The 15334-nt window shown below is 41.6% G+C and overlaps 1 protein-coding gene across 2 annotated transcripts; it reads left to right on the top strand.

Annotated features, from left to right (window-relative positions):
- The first annotated feature begins 14 nt into the window (after positions 1-14).
- CD164 (CD164 molecule) lies at positions 15-14903 on the top strand. Of its 2 annotated transcripts, none has more exons than XM_014605861.3 (6): positions 15-205; positions 3564-3653; positions 5097-5177; positions 7235-7300; positions 9357-9449; positions 11913-14903. In XM_014605861.3, exons 1-6 carry the CDS (start codon positions 79-81, stop codon positions 12074-12076), a joined length of 621 nt encoding a protein of 206 aa, XP_014461347.1. In that variant the 5' UTR covers positions 15-78; the 3' UTR covers positions 12077-14903. The 2 variants fall into 2 exon arrangements, with proteins under 2 accessions (XP_014461347.1, XP_014461346.1); XM_014605860.3 differs by having other exon boundaries at positions 5097-5189.
- Positions 14904-15334: the final 431 nt, after the last annotated feature.

Genomic DNA, 15334 nt, shown 5'->3' with positions numbered 1-15334 from the left:
ATGCGCTGCACCCCCGCTGCAGTGGTCTTGTCCGGTCACGTGAGTCGGTTGGGCCGAGCTCTGCTCCCAGTGCACCAGATGCAGACGGGTTCCCACCGCCCTGGTCAGCCACGAACCGCCACTATGAGTCCTGCGCTGCCACTCGCTGCCTGCTGCCTGGCCCTGCTGGGTGGGCTGCTGGCGGGGGTCGAGGCCGAGGCTGCAGGTGAGCGCACAGGGGCGGCGGTTGGCAGCAGCGGGAGGGCATCTGGGGATGGGCCCTCAGGCTGCCGCGGCAACGCCCCCCCCCGCGTGAGTTTCGTTCTCGGGGGAGGCGACTATTGGCTCGGGGCGTTCGCGTGCTCCATGGCCTCCCTCCCCCCCTTTCTGCGGCGCAGGGGCTATTGCCTACAGGGGCTCCGTGTCGTGTGTGCTCCCCCGCGCGGCGCCTGTGGTGACGCTGCGCTCGGAGCGTTCCTTCCGGCCCCGCCCTGCCGCCGCGTGTCACCGCAGGGTCTGCTCGTGCCACCGACGCGCTGCGGGTGACCCGCCCCCCCCTTTCTAGACCTGAAGCGGGCCGAGGAGCTGCTCCACGAGGACTGCGGCAGTGACTGACTCTGCACCCTCTTGCGGGCTGTGTTTGGCTTGTTGGGGTTTTGGTGACTAAAATCTGTGAGCTTTAGATCTGGAGCCTAAGGAGTGTCATGGACAGACCAGTGTCCATCTGGCCCAGGGGTTCTCAACCATTTTTTTTTTTTTTTTTGTACCTGCACCTATAGCTGGTCCCAACCCAGTGCCCCTTGCTCTCAACCTGTCCCCCCCTGACTCCAGCTCCTCAGTGGGGGGGGGGGGGGGGCAGCAGCCCCTTGCAGGCTGGGACTCTGCCAGCCTGCAAGGGTCTTGCACTTCTCCTTTTAAAGGAGAATCCATTTTTAAGTTGGTTGATCTTATTTTAAAGTTTGCTTGTGATCCTTTCATATATTCTTGCAACCCACTTCTGGGTCATAACCAGTCTAGTAGTCTGTCTTGAGCAGAGACACATAGGTGCTTTAGAGAGATTGTATATACAGGACATGTCTAATGCAATCCACCCCCTGCCCTGCTCTCTTTGCCTTGAGGCATCATTGGTGTAGGGGTGGCAGAGGATGTGTTCTCTGCCAAGGTATTGATGAGAGGAAGCAGCTTGTTAGCTGAAAAATGCATCTTGACCCTGCCTTATGTTGAAGCTTTAGGATAATCCAGCCCCTCTCTTCTTAAGAGGGTTGAGTTGGTTACAACTGGAGATATCAGATTTCTTTGGACTGACTTATTCTAGACACCCATGTTCATGGACAGGCTTGCCTGCTTCTGTTTCTGAGGCGGTGCAGTGGGACTGACACGGGGAGAACACCTGATGCCAAAGGTCAAGACCTGCCCCACACTACAAATGCAGTTTGCACTGAAGACTTACTGTATTTACTCAAATCTAAGACTACCCTGAATTTAAGGTGCCCCTCCTCCCAATAATTTGTTATATTTGTGGAAAACTTTATAATTTTCCAGCAATTCATTCCCCATCCCCTTACTGCTACAGCAGGGAAAGCAATGGCTAGGTTGTCTCCTCACCCTCTGCCACCTGTTGCAGCCTTCCTGCCTCACCCCCTGCCACCTGAACCCCTTTGCTCCTCTCAGTCTCTGCCCACTTCTCCCACCTGCTATCAGATGCTGCTTGGGCTTGGTTCCCCCCAGACCGGTGGAGCACAGCCTTTGGAAGTGCAGCCCTAGCTGGGCTATGCAGGAGCAGTGGTGCTGCCATGGCTAGGCAGGGAACAAGAGTTTCCCTGCCCTCCATGCCTGGGAGGGAATCTAGCCTAAACTGGAGCTGAGCTACACCTGAGAGTAAGGGTGGGGGAATGCTACAGAAGGCAAACACAGGAGTGGGTAGGAGGCTGGTATAGGTCTGACCCTGGTGCTCATCCAGGCTCAGGGCCAGAGTCAGCCACTGTGACCTCCCCCTCCCCCTTGTGGACAAGGCTAAGATGAGGGGCTTCCCCAATCATCATGGGAAGCTGAAGAAAACCTCATCTTAGATTTGAGTAAATATGGTAGCTGTAGCTGGTGTCAGGTGCCTTGTTTTGGCAGTATCTACTGTTCAGCCATCTGCCTTGAAGCACCACTGCTTGCATGAAATTAATGGGAATGCTTTTGATTCCACGCATCGCATGGCCGTTAGCCAAACAAGGCTCTGCAGATGAGAAACAACACCTGACTTAAAGAACCAGCTGGTTTTGAATTGGTGTCTGAAACTCTGACTTGGTATTTAGGTACCTGTACCAGCCTTCCTTGTGAGGTGGTGTATTCTTGTGTTATGCTAGTGTGAAGCAGCTTTAAATAGAGGACAAATCAGTTGAATTAGGTCTTACTATTTTTGAGCTGCTACTTTGATGTGAACTAGTTGTGAAAAGTTGTGGCAGACTAGTCAGACTTAATTTTCTTCCCTGACAGAGCACTAAGAGATGTGAAAGGTCACTTGGGCTAGGTGAGTGGCGGGACATCGGGGCTAGTAAGTGTTGGCTCTGTTTAGTTTATTTCAGATGTTGAATTAGTTGGTCATAATGGTGTCTGTCGCATGAAAACTTGGATCGCATGTTGTCATGTCAGGAAAAGCCCATAGGGCTCCAGCTACAGTCTGAGGGCAATCTATTGTTTAGGAGCTTGAACTATAGTAACAGAGTTGCCTGTTTCCAGATGGCTAAAAGTCAACATTGCATTTTGCCAGCTGGTCTGTGTGTTCCCCACGAACGTGCAAGAGATGGTTTTGCTAGTTCAGACTCTTTTGAAAGCCATTTGAGAGACTTATCTCAAACTTGTAGAGAACCAGGGCAAGAGCTGCTAGTGTTGTGGGACAGATGAAGTTTCTGTAATTCTGCATTAGGAAAATGTAAGTTAGGAAAAAACTTTAGGGTAGGTTTAGCTTATTTTGCTTCTTTTCCTCTAATAGCTTAACTGTATTTGATAGTTATCCTCTCCCTTCAAAGTTTCAGCACACTCCTACACAGTCAGATGGGCTGTCTTGTTCCTTTTACTTTATATAACCTTCTATTCTGTATCTATTCTCTACTTTTAGTAGATTCAAAGATCACCAACCATAATTGGCACATGTGGGATTTATCATTGGGATAACAGTAGTGTTAGGAGGAAAGTATTTGTGTTGTGACTCTAAGTTGCAAGTTCAGGAGGACATTGGTGACTGGTGCCACCTGAGTCGGGGGCACATGCTGCTGCCCGCCCCCCCCTCCCCAGCGGCTGATCTCACTGACCAGAGGAGTGGTCCCTGCCATCCGCCCCCGCAGCGGATCGTGCCACTCTGGAAAGTGCTGCCTGTCAGGGGTGAATCCTCTGTCACCATTGTCAGAGGATGCTTTTTCCTCTGAGAGTTAAGACTTGGAAAATGCGTGGTACTCCTGAGACTTGCTGCAGGAGGGTTCAGAGGATCTACTGCTAATTCTTACATAATCTAAAGTTAAGGCTTCTGGTTCAAAATGGTACAAAGGTGTTTTCTGTGAAAGGTCTAAAATGGCCTATGATTTATTTTTGTTTTTCAGATACTTGTGCAAACTTTCAGAACTGCAGTTCTTGCATTGATAGTTCAAACTCAAGTCAACTACATTGCAGGTGGATTAATTGCAGCAAAGGTAAACAGCAGTGAAAACTAGGGGTCTTTTGGAGGGAGGGGTGTTTTTGTTTGTATTTTTTCAGAATGTACTTCTATGTACAGAATACATATTTCTGTCTCTGAAATCACAGGGCGGGTTTAATGGTGGTAAATGATAAATTATATAATCGAAAAAGAGCAACACTGTTATTTTAAAAGTTAGAGATGCCAGATTGATATACCGACTATAAATGTTTTAATAAGCTTGACAAAACTTCTAGTTTTAAACTCTTACCCAGAGACAGTTGTATACGCCTACAAAATCTAACCACAATCAGATTTCTTTTCAAGGCTTGCTGTCCTAACAAAATACCTGAGGCAATATGGCAGCAGTGTTCTAGTTGCCTAGCAGACTCTTCAAACAGAACTAATAATTTGGCCTTGCTAATAGTGATGCTGTTGATGGACTTTGGCATTCGTTAAAGCAGACAAGTGTTCCATTAAACTACAGTTCTCCACTTGAGATTATTTTATGAACTAATCAAATCCATTCCTGCTGAACTTGGTTGCAACAAAAGAAGACAGTTGAGCAGCATGATAATCAATCCTTTACACAAGTTAGTCTTAAGAGTACAGTTGGAACTTAGGACCCCATTATACTAGCCACTGTACAAATGTGTAATGAAGTGCTTCTTGTCCTGTTCTGGGTGTGGAATCTTAAGATGAGATGCAGGATGGAGGGAACAAGAAGAAAGAATAGGGGTAACGGTGACATGTTAACACTTACTTGTATAGACTACAGTTTGTGGAGAGAGAGAGAGAGGCTCCACAGTTAATGAAAAGCAGATCTCCCTGTTAATATTCAGGTTCCTCTCGATAAGTTCTGCTTTAAATTCTGCACATGTGCACTATGACCAGCAGGACTGTCACAAATTTGAGGTGTTTTGAACAGCTTGTTAGAGATGTTTATGAAGATCTAGTGTTCTAAATGTTTTGAAACTTGGGTTATATCAGCACCAATGGGCTATATTTTACTTACGTTGGGCAGTTGTCTTGATTGACCAGATCCAGGTATCTCTTCTTTTTCTTTTTTTTTAAACTTGCATTTATTTTTATCTGAGTCTCAGCTTGGCATTTGTATAAGCACTCATGTAGAAAGCAAACTCAAACCTTAGGGTCATTAAGAAATACACCTCATTTAAATAGTAATCCTGTCCATTGATATAATTTTGAACATATTAAAGATGTCTACAAAAGTTTTTGTTTTACTTCGGGGGGCGGGGAGGGGAGGGTTCTCCTGAAAAGAGATATATTTTAATGAGTAGTGATTTCCAGTACTTTTCTAGGGGAAGATTAGGAAATATGACATTCTACTTGCTGTTGATTTTAAAAAGCACAATCTTCAGTTAAATTTGCTTTAAAAGCATAGCAGTGTGTTTTACTTCCTTTTAATGTAGTTTTTTTTGTTTTTCTTTCTTGGCAGGACTAAATTATTCCTGTGTAAATGCAACTGAATTCAATTCAACAGAATTTGCCAACTGTAGTGACATTCTTCATTGTGCTGGTAATTATTCAGGTATTACTTACTTTATCTGTCCTAGACAGTCTTCCTGCTGTTTAGAACCCTATTCCAGTAGTTCATCAGTCTGCTAGTACAACACACATTGCACAGGCAAGCAAGTTGTATGCAAGCTTACAGTGAAATGTGTACTTGAAACCTGCATTACAGTTTGCAATACATCTATTATGTACATATTGTTGTGGCTTCCTATTAAGAAGCCTACTTCATTTAAAAAAAAAAAAAAAGTTCAAGTCCATCTGGTTATCTTAGTCTTTTTGTGACCTTGTTGAATGTAGACCGTTTTATGTCTGGCTGCTTTTCATTGAAATATGTTTTATTTGAAAAAAGTGGGTTACTAATGTGTTCTTTAGGATGATGAGCCTTCTGGGATCCCAGTGTGTCTCAAAATGCTAAAATGTCCATCTGTTTCCATCTGGAGTGTGATAAGTGGATATTTCCTGAACCTTTAGCTTTCACTTTTACTTGGTGTTAGCGTGGCTATCCATGTAGTGTTGAAGTACAGGAACTGGCTTTCTGAACTAGGGACTGGAATGCTCAATTGAACATCCATGTACTCACCCCCCCCCACTTGCTTAATTTGCATATCATGTTTGCAAAAGCAAATGTGGTATGTAAATCACAGTTGGATTGCTTCTCTGAAAGCCCTGCAATTTCAGACTTTCTTTTAAGGCTGACTAAAACTGGCCCTTTCATAACCAAAATCTTTTCTTAGTAAGTATTAAATTACAGAGTGGGACTAAGATTTTCATTGTTCTGCTCTTCCTACCTCTGGCTTCAAAATGCTGTATGAGAGCTAGTTTTATTCTAATTTAATCACCAACAGAATTGAAAACCAAAGTTTATATATGATGACTTGAGCCAAAAAGAACACAGTGTTTGACTTACTGGTTTCACATTTTAAAGGACTGATAATTAGAAAGAAACTCTGACTCCATTTCCCTTGGAGTCATTGAGATAAATATGGGACCTTAGAATTTATTTATTTTAGTAACCTGCATCCCAGGAAAACAGCACCCTATTGTCAGATTAAAGCGTCTGCCTGGTATGTTAGTATGTTAGAAGTTGTAGAACTTCTGTGTATTCATGTTACAAGCTTTCAGTGAGACCTGTTATCTCGACTTTACTGAGTAATGTTGGGCTTTTGAATTTCTAAGAAAGCTATATCAAAGAAGTTTTATTTGGTTCCCTTTAGAAGTATATTAATGAAATTTGCTTCCTCTCTTGTCCTCCCACTCCCCGTTTCACTTTAGTCAATATGTACAGCATGTCTATATATAGCAGAGTACTTCTACTGACCCAGTTCTTTTTAAAGAAACTCCAGCAACTTATAACTCCTTAGTTACTTTGTAGCACCTAAACTTTCTGGTAACTAAGCTCTCCTTGAGAGAGACTCCAATTTTTGACTGTTTACATGGTAGATTTCCTTATTTACTTTAAATCGCAATGAATCGGAACAGGTCTCTGCCCTCAGACTTCCTGTTTTTTAAAAACAGCATGAACAATCAAAGCAGACTCTAAGTAAAGTGCAAAAGGGGGGTTGTTACCTAAATTTATTTCCATATAGTTCTCTTCTAATCTCCAGATAAGAAATGTGGATATGCGTCCATCAGTCTGTCACGCGGATCTGTTCAGCATCTGACTTAGTCAGCTGGAGTATTGCATTTATAATTGTGCTCAACTTTGTACAGAGAATTTAGGCTTGAACTATGTTTAAAATGTGCTTCTGTACTTGGTTTTCTCACATTTTGATTTTAATCTGTTGTAAAAATTGTATAATACATTATTTAATTAATTTGTACAAAGTGTGTGTTCTCTTTGCTTGAAAAATTCTGTTCCCACAATTACGTGGCATGCTAAACTCCCTTCCAGTCCTTTTGTTAGAAGCCTTTGTAAAGGCCTCTCTTCCAGAAAACCTTTGTAAGAGGCCTTGGAGTATTTAGCATCTCAGAATAGGGATCTCTAGATTGTGTAGTGATGTTTAACAGGGTTTCAGGGTTTATTATTACAATCCCTTAATGACTAATCTTTTTTTTTAATAGCGGTTACTACAGTTCCTCCCCTCAGTACCACCGTGCACACAACTACTATTACTACCACCATTGCAGGTAGGTAACCTAAGGAAGTACTTGCTGTACTGAACTCTTATCTTGGCTAAATAGGATGCATTTAACAGAACTCTGAAACTGAGTACCTGAAAATGTTATAATCAATAGAGGACATAAGAGGTGATTTTCCCCCCCCCCATCTTCATGTCAGTAGTGAGTAACTGCTGTAGCAAAAGAGTAACTGCAGCGGATAAACAGAAGATGAAAGTTTTGTGTTATCCCTACTAGCATGAGACCAGTTGCTTTTTGTAAGTACCTGGAACCAAATACAGAATGTGATAAATTGCAGGCTTGCAAGTTTTAGAAGAGGGGCTAAATACAAGTTCAGTTTGGAAAGTACACTTTTTAATGAAAATTCTGACTCATATTTGAATACATCTGTAGTAGTCCTCCCTCCAAAATAGTCCAATGGAAAAGCTTACTGAATTGGGCAAGACTGCATGTGGGCATATGAAAATAGCAAAAGTCTGACTCCTTGCTTTTACCCAGATCCTAAAGAGTAAATTTTTTTCCAGTGGGGGGAAAAAAGTTGTTTTAGCACTAAAGTTAGATGGGAGGTAATACACATCCATAATTTTGGCTGCTTATAGATCTGGCGGGGTGGGAAAAAAGGTGCTTTGCTTTACTTTAAGTTTGGCACACCCCTGTACCAAGCTCAGTGCATGTCTGGAAGAGGTATTGTATTTGTTGGACCTATCTCGCCCAATGTCTACATAGATTGGGTGTTTCAGCAGGGTTTTTTGGCACTCTTGGCTAATAGCTGATTCAGTTAGCTTTAGATAAAAGCACTAAAAAGCCCTGCAGTAGTGCATGATCTATACAGATGCTGCAGAGCCAGGTCAAATTAACACACTGCCTCTTTTGGTAGAGCACTTTTTTTTTTTTCCTCTGTCATGTCTGTCAGCACCCTTTGTTACAACTGTACAGATCTAATGAAAAATGACAGGCGAACACTGCCCTACTTTTTTAGACTGGACATTAGGAAGAACTTCTTCACAGTTCGAGTGGCCAAGGTCTGGAACGGGCTCCCAAGGGAGGTGGTGCTCTCCCCTACCCTGGGGGTCTTCAAGAGGAGGTTGGATATGCATCTAGCTGGGGTCATCTAGACCCAGCACTCTTCCCTGCCTATGCAGGGGGTCAGACTCGATGATCTATTGAGGTCCCTTCTGACCCTAACATCTATGAATCTACTTGTAACACCACAATCAGGATTTAAAAAGCCAATCTAGCTGTTGGCTTTCTCATATAAGTACACTAACAAATGGGATGTATTTTGCATTACTGCATTTTTTTTTCCAATATGTAATGGAGTGGTGCTATCAATAAGTGACTTAAGGGTTTGTTTGTTTTTTAATGGAAGATAAATTTGATCCAAAAACTACTTGGATTGCTCCTTGGTAGTGCATGTCCTCTAGAGTCATAAAGTTTAAAATTTGGTATAATACCTATTCCCACACTACCAATAAGCCTTCTTATTCCTCAGGACCAAATTTAGTTTGTAAAATTTACGTTTATCTTTTATTGCCTAACTTGCAAGTTTTACTGAATTAGACTTTTTAGTAACTTCTCAAGTTTACTGAATTAATTGATTCGGTAAACCTCATGATGGGAATCAAAACTATAAACTTTCAGTTGACTCAATGCTTTACATGTTTCGGGTATTACCACATTTGCTGGTGTCCAAAACAATACAGCTGTATTTTCCTTTGTGCAATTTTATTTTATTTTTTTTTGTCTAATCTAGAATTATTTATGGAGGCTTTCAGAATTCAGGTAACTATACTGCAGCAGGTCCATTAAGCTGTCATCACCCACATATTGGCTTTTTAACTTGCAAAGATTTGTATTGCCATGCAGTTAAGTACCTATATCTTAAATATGACCAGTGTGAAATATTAAGGGCGGTTCTTACTTGAACAAACCAGACCTAAGATTATTTGTACAAGTTCTTCTGTAAGGCTTTTTTGCTGTTTTGTGTCTTTTTAACTTTTTTTTTTATAATTGCTTTCTGGCAAACCTGTATACTTTGAATTTAAGCTGTCTTTTTGTGAAACAGCTAATGTCACTAATTCAACTTCACGTGCTTCTCCATCTACTGCACCTCACACTGCTACCAGTACTTCAGTCACCACAATCACCAGTACACCAGGTAACTTTTTTTTTGTTTTATACTTTTAGCAGTGATAGTAAAACAAATCTTAAGCTATCCAAAGATGAAAACTTTACATGAAAATTAAATCATTATAAGTCTGGGACAAGAAGTACTAAAGATTAATAGCAGCAGATGATCTGAAAGGTGTTATAGCATGCAAATGTGGCTCATTTGTTGCAAGATGTCACCTTGACAGTAACACAACTGCTTAGCAAAATTTCAAATAAATTTGCCACATCAAGCAATTGGGCTTCCTTATAGCCATGTTCATAAGTAAAACTGCATTAGAGAACTTAACTTGGTTGTTTCAGTTGTTTGACTTATGATATAACCATGAAAAGAAGTTTTAAAAAAAATACCTATGTTGGGATGCAGTGATAGGAACTAGTCCAAGAGGCTATATCTTAAAACCAAACTCAGCCTCTAAGTATACCAGAACCTCATGAAGAGCATTAATAAGGAGGCATTTTTTAATTGAACTACCCTTGTGGTGATCACTACAAGCACTTATACACGTGCGAGCAGCCTGCTGCATCAGTAGACTCTATCAGAGTTGACTCAAGCCTGCTGGAGCATGTAAATTGATGTGCTCTGGCACCTTCACGCATCACATGCATCAGCAGTGCAGCCCGCCTCTGTGCTGAGAAAACAGCGGCGGTGTGCTTTGAACTAAAACTTGTTCAATGTGCTTTAGTTCAATGTGCTTTAGTTCAAAGCACACCGCTGCCACTTTCTCAGCATGGAGGCATACTGTGCTGCTGATACATGTGGTGCTGGGTGCTTTTATTAGTGCAGCTTGCTAATTAAAAGCACCTGGCACCATATCAGGAGCACCTGTAAAATGCCCTATGTTGCTGAAGCCCTGTGTGTGCTATCTTGTTAGATAGCACTGTTTAAACAGTGCTATTGCAAACATGTTTTAATGGATGGGGAGACCAGTAAGTTACTGTTGTTGGCTTCAATTAAATCTGTTCATTTGTTAGTAGGCAGAAAAATAGTCTAGTGCAAGAAGAATGAGAGTTATTTTGTACTTGTGGAAGACCTAAGGTATCTAACTGGTATTCTTTTTTTTTTTTTTTTTAAATTGTCTACTAATAAGTATGAATTAAATTAAATTAGGAATAAATTCATTATTCATAAAACAAAAACATGAAGCTGATTAGGAAGTCCAAAGCAATTTCTGTTATGCCTTGAATGTTTTGCATGGTCTAGTATACAGTAAACATCGTACTGTGAAAGGTCTGTTGCTAATATCTCTAAAAAAGTTTTCAGATAGCTAGTTCTTCACTTTTGCTAGTGGTCTCCTGTGTGAAGATCTGTGTGGACAGAAATATTTAGGGTGTTGCTCTCACTTGGTCCCATCACTGCTGAGCTGGTGCAGCTCCTTCACTGCTGCTTGTGAGCTGCCCTGCAGCTGCTCCACATGGTCACTTGCTATGCTGGGCAGCACGGAGGTGGTGGTGGTGAAGGAGCTGCCATCCAGCCTAGCATGGCACAGGTTCTGGGTGGATGCAGCTAAAATTGCCTGGCAACAGCAAGGCAGGGGGCTGCTTTCCTCTGTGCTTAGCAGCAGTTTCTGCCTAGGAGCATGGGGTCTGGGCTGCACTGCTCAAGCAGGGAGGAGGAGCCGGCCTGGCTCCACAGACCCCTGCTGTGCCAGACCCCAAGTTCCTGCTGCCCTGCTCTGGGCCCCGCCAGTGCACTGGTATGAGCCCTGTGCTCCTGCCCAGCTCTTGCTGTGCTCTGTGCTTCTGCTCGCTGCTCCACCCCCCACCTCCGCTTGCCCGCCAGCAGCTCTGGCACCACCTGGTTCCTGGTTGCAATGCTGGGACTGCAGGAGCAGCTGAGATGCACTGCTGAAGCAGCAAGCAGGAGGGACAAATGATGCGGAAGTGGCACAAGAAGCACAGCAGTGGCAGATGGCAGGGGTTCCACCTGCTGCAGGAGGGTGGGCTGTGGGCAAACCCTCCCCCTCCACACAGCCCCCTACATAATCCCCACATACCCACAAACCTATACCCACCCTCCCACAATATACAAGAGAGAAATTTAATTTTAAGCTTTTATACTATCGCCTCTATGTACACTACACAAATGCATGTAAATTGGGACAAAAATATTTTTTTAAATGAAATTAATGTTGTAGTATGTATTTGGTTTTTTTTTGGTTTTTTTGTTTAGAATATAATTTGGTATTTTTCTGGTTCCAAGATGGCAAACCCCCTTGCTGAAAGGGGTACTTCTGTGGGGCAAGGGGAGGGACTTCTTGTGGCAAAGGTCAGGGGGTGGGACTTCTGGTCCCAAGATAGTGACCACAGGTGGGGCTCTCCATGCAGCCCTTGATGACTTGCCAAAACTTGATAAGTGGCCCTCTGCCCAAAATAATTGCCAGCCCCTGTGCTAAATTCTATAATTGTGACTGTCTACTCATTAAAAGCTGTGAAATCTTTTCTTTAACAGGTGCAAACACTACAGTGATTCCCCCGAAACCATCTCCACGCAAATCCACATTTGATGCTGCCAGTTTCATTGGTGGTGTTGTCCTTGTGCTGGGTCTGCAGGCTGTAATCTTCTTCCTATACAAATTCTGCAAGTCCAAAGACCGAAACTATCATACTCTTTAGGACCTGCCACTTCATGATGGACTAATAGCCCAATATCTGTAGTTCACTGAACCAAATTATTTTTCTGTCCTTTGTGGAAGACAGCAATTCATAATATCATTTAAATCTCCAAAAGAAGACAGATTTTTTTTTTTTCTTTTGCAACAGTATACTTGGCAAGAGGTGGTGTGAATTATATCTCTGTCAGCAGGAATACTTGCGATATGCTGCATGAATACTTATGGCTGTCTCTTTTTTTTTTTCTTTTTTTTTTTTTTTGTTCTTTAGTGGCTGCTGCTGTGGGACTTTTTTTACCTTGACATGCCAAATGTAGACTTGCAATGATTCTTGTATTAAGTGGCAACGCTATCTTGAGCAAACAATCTCATGATTGTGAAGGCTAATTCAGTCTGCCTTAGATTCAGTATCCCTACACTTCTTATCAAGATGTGAATTACCAGTGACTGACTTCCGGGAATGAAATACCACATGTGCTAGCTTGTGGCTCTTGTGTGCTGCTAGGAAGGTGAACAACAAAGGGCTTCTAGAAGTAATACTGTGTCTTAATGAAATGTCCTCTTAAATGGAATGAAATAATTACAAATCCATATTTTTCTACATTAGAGTAAAAGCTACTTAACAGGAAATTGCATTCCACACCCAAATTTAGTCTCTGCCCATTTTCAGCTAAGTTATTGTTGGAGATAGGGTGGGGATGGATGATATTCCCTTAAGGGGAAATAAAGACCAGTGCCTTATGAGTAAAAGGTAAATAGCAAACATAAGTGTGTACCACCCTCCTCCTTTTTTTTTCCAGTCTCATGGTACTAACCTCAGAGTAAAGCAGGGTACAGGGAAGGTGTTACCATTCTGATTGCAAAATTCACCAGATAACTGAGATGTTATTTACTGGTCCTTTATTAAAAGGTAATAACTAATTTCGAGGAAGGAAGACCGGGCTATAAGAACAACTAATGGAAGTTTAACTTGTTTATTTTTTAATAATTTTGCTATTTCTGGCCCATAATAAGGTAACCATAGGAAGGGTAATTCTTTTTCCTTGCTTTAAAAGAACACCATCTTAAATGACACTTGTGTAAAAGATGCTTGTGACAAATTCAAGACTACTTAGAACTGAAAATGTAACTTGCACTGTTCACTTCCCTCTGTCCTGCATAAACCAAAAAGGAGGGTAGGGAAGAGAATTGGAAATGATTACTAATTGGTAGGTGTAGTGCTGAAAACAGTGTAACTTGCAAAACTTGCGAGGCTTTAAATGGTGTCCCTTTATTGTCTAAGGAAATTCTGTATTAAGTTTTGACATGTTACCTGCATGGCTTTTAAATTGGGTATCTAATCTAAAATGTATGGGCTGTAACTTTAATATGAAGCAGACTTGAGTGCATTTTTAGTTGTAATAAGTTTTTGCTTTCCTTCATTCTTGTAGCTTGAATAGCTTTATTTCTGTTACGTTGCCTAAAAAATTGGCTGTATTAAACTAGAGTTTAACAAGCAGTACTGTAACTTTAGAGAATTGCAGGCTAATGCATTCCTAAAAGACAATCAGCTCAGGTTTAGGAAATACAGACTAAACAGCCAACTTTCTAGGAAGCAATGTGCCTGGATTGGATGGTGTATCCTTGGCCTTATTGTAAAATTATTGTCTGTCATTTCCCCACCCCCTAATCTCCTTACATTGTTTCATAACTTTTTAATTGGGCAAATGAACATGCTCTGTGCACTTATTTCTATAAAATCACATGAACTTGTTCCATGTTTTGGAATGGAGTATAAATGCGTCTAAGAGCAATTGAATAATACCTCCATCTGATTGCAGTGAAGTAGATTAGATTATTCCCAGTAGTGCTCCTAATTATTTTATCTAATAATGTTCTTCCTTGCTCTCTAAGGGCTTCAACACTTAATCTTGGAAACTTGCAGCAAGGCTACCAGATACTTCACAATAAGGAAAAAAAATACCATGGTTGAACTTGAAGCAAATGGAGAAATACGTATAAAATCTTGCTAAATGCCTCTTTACTCTTGCTGTGCTGATCCTAATTTAGTTCATAAATGTGCTGATGAAGCACACTCAGTCATTTTTTCAAGTGCCTTAAAATTGTTTAAAATCTTTTTGCCTCAAATTTGTTTGAAAAAGATAGGAGGGGTTATTTGCCTTACCCGCTAAAAACATCTCTTGGTGCCAGCAGTTGCTAGTTTCCAAGACTTTAGGAACCCAGGATCTTGGTGTCACAGATGCCAGTCTTCAGGAAACTCAAATTTTTGTGTTGTAAATCATAGGCTTGTCCTTGAAAGGTGTTGTGGCCTGCATGCTTGCCTTGCCAATTGAGGCTTTATCAACTTAGAGATTGATGGCTAGGACTGAGTTGCCTACTATCTGCTCATTTCGGATTGCTATCTTTACAATGTCCATGGTCACTGCCCCACAAAAAGCAGTGAGTAACAAGTTTCTTGCCAAACAAGTGTCCAGCTAATCTATGCTGGCTACTAGCAAAGGATGTGAAGTAACAAACGTACAATTCCTCTCAGTCTCATATGTTTGACGTGGAAGGTAGCTTTCTTTCTATCTGTTTCCACAGAGTAGTTTTATTTGCTATCAGGCTGCCCTTTGGCAATCCTCAGCACTGAACTGTAGCAACTTTTAAAGCTGTCATCTGACTTGTTCCTGAAGTCATCTTGTGCAAATGATATATCAAGCCTGGTATCTTATGGATGTTCCTCACAACGTTGCTATATTAAGTTTGTATTTTGTTTTCAGTGAAAGAAAATGTAAAACAATCTGTAATCACAAAACCAAATTGATAAATAAATTCACTTATTGAATGGATTTTTTTTCTCTCTTGCTATACTCAGTTGTAACATTGTCTTAATTTTTCCCCTGCTTGCACAAATGTCTTGGTTTTTAAAATTCTGTCCTAGCAATCTTGGAATGAAAATCAGCCACTGTTCATTCAGTTTCTAAATGGAAATGGTGTAAGGGAAAGTAACTGGTAGATAGCTTACAAGCCCTAAACCATTCAGCTTCCACATAAGGAAAGGTCAGAGCACTGCAATCTTTAATCTGGATAAACAAGCACTGTATGCTGAAATCCAGTGCCCCGCTTTACGTAATTGTCTAAAACAAAGTTTGGCCTACAGAGCCAGAGGGGCTCTGACAGTGTTCAGAAGCAAGCATTTGACTTTGGGTGACTTGGATAAGTGAAGAGAATTCCTTCTGGGGGTAGTTACAGAAAGTACATTAAAGTATACTTGCATCCC

Source organism: Alligator mississippiensis, chromosome 1 (genome assembly GCF_030867095.1).
Source record: "Alligator mississippiensis isolate rAllMis1 chromosome 1, rAllMis1, whole genome shotgun sequence".
NCBI classification, from domain to species: Eukaryota; Metazoa; Chordata; order Crocodylia; family Alligatoridae; genus Alligator; species Alligator mississippiensis.
This window is presented reverse-complemented; position numbering and strand designations above follow the sequence as displayed.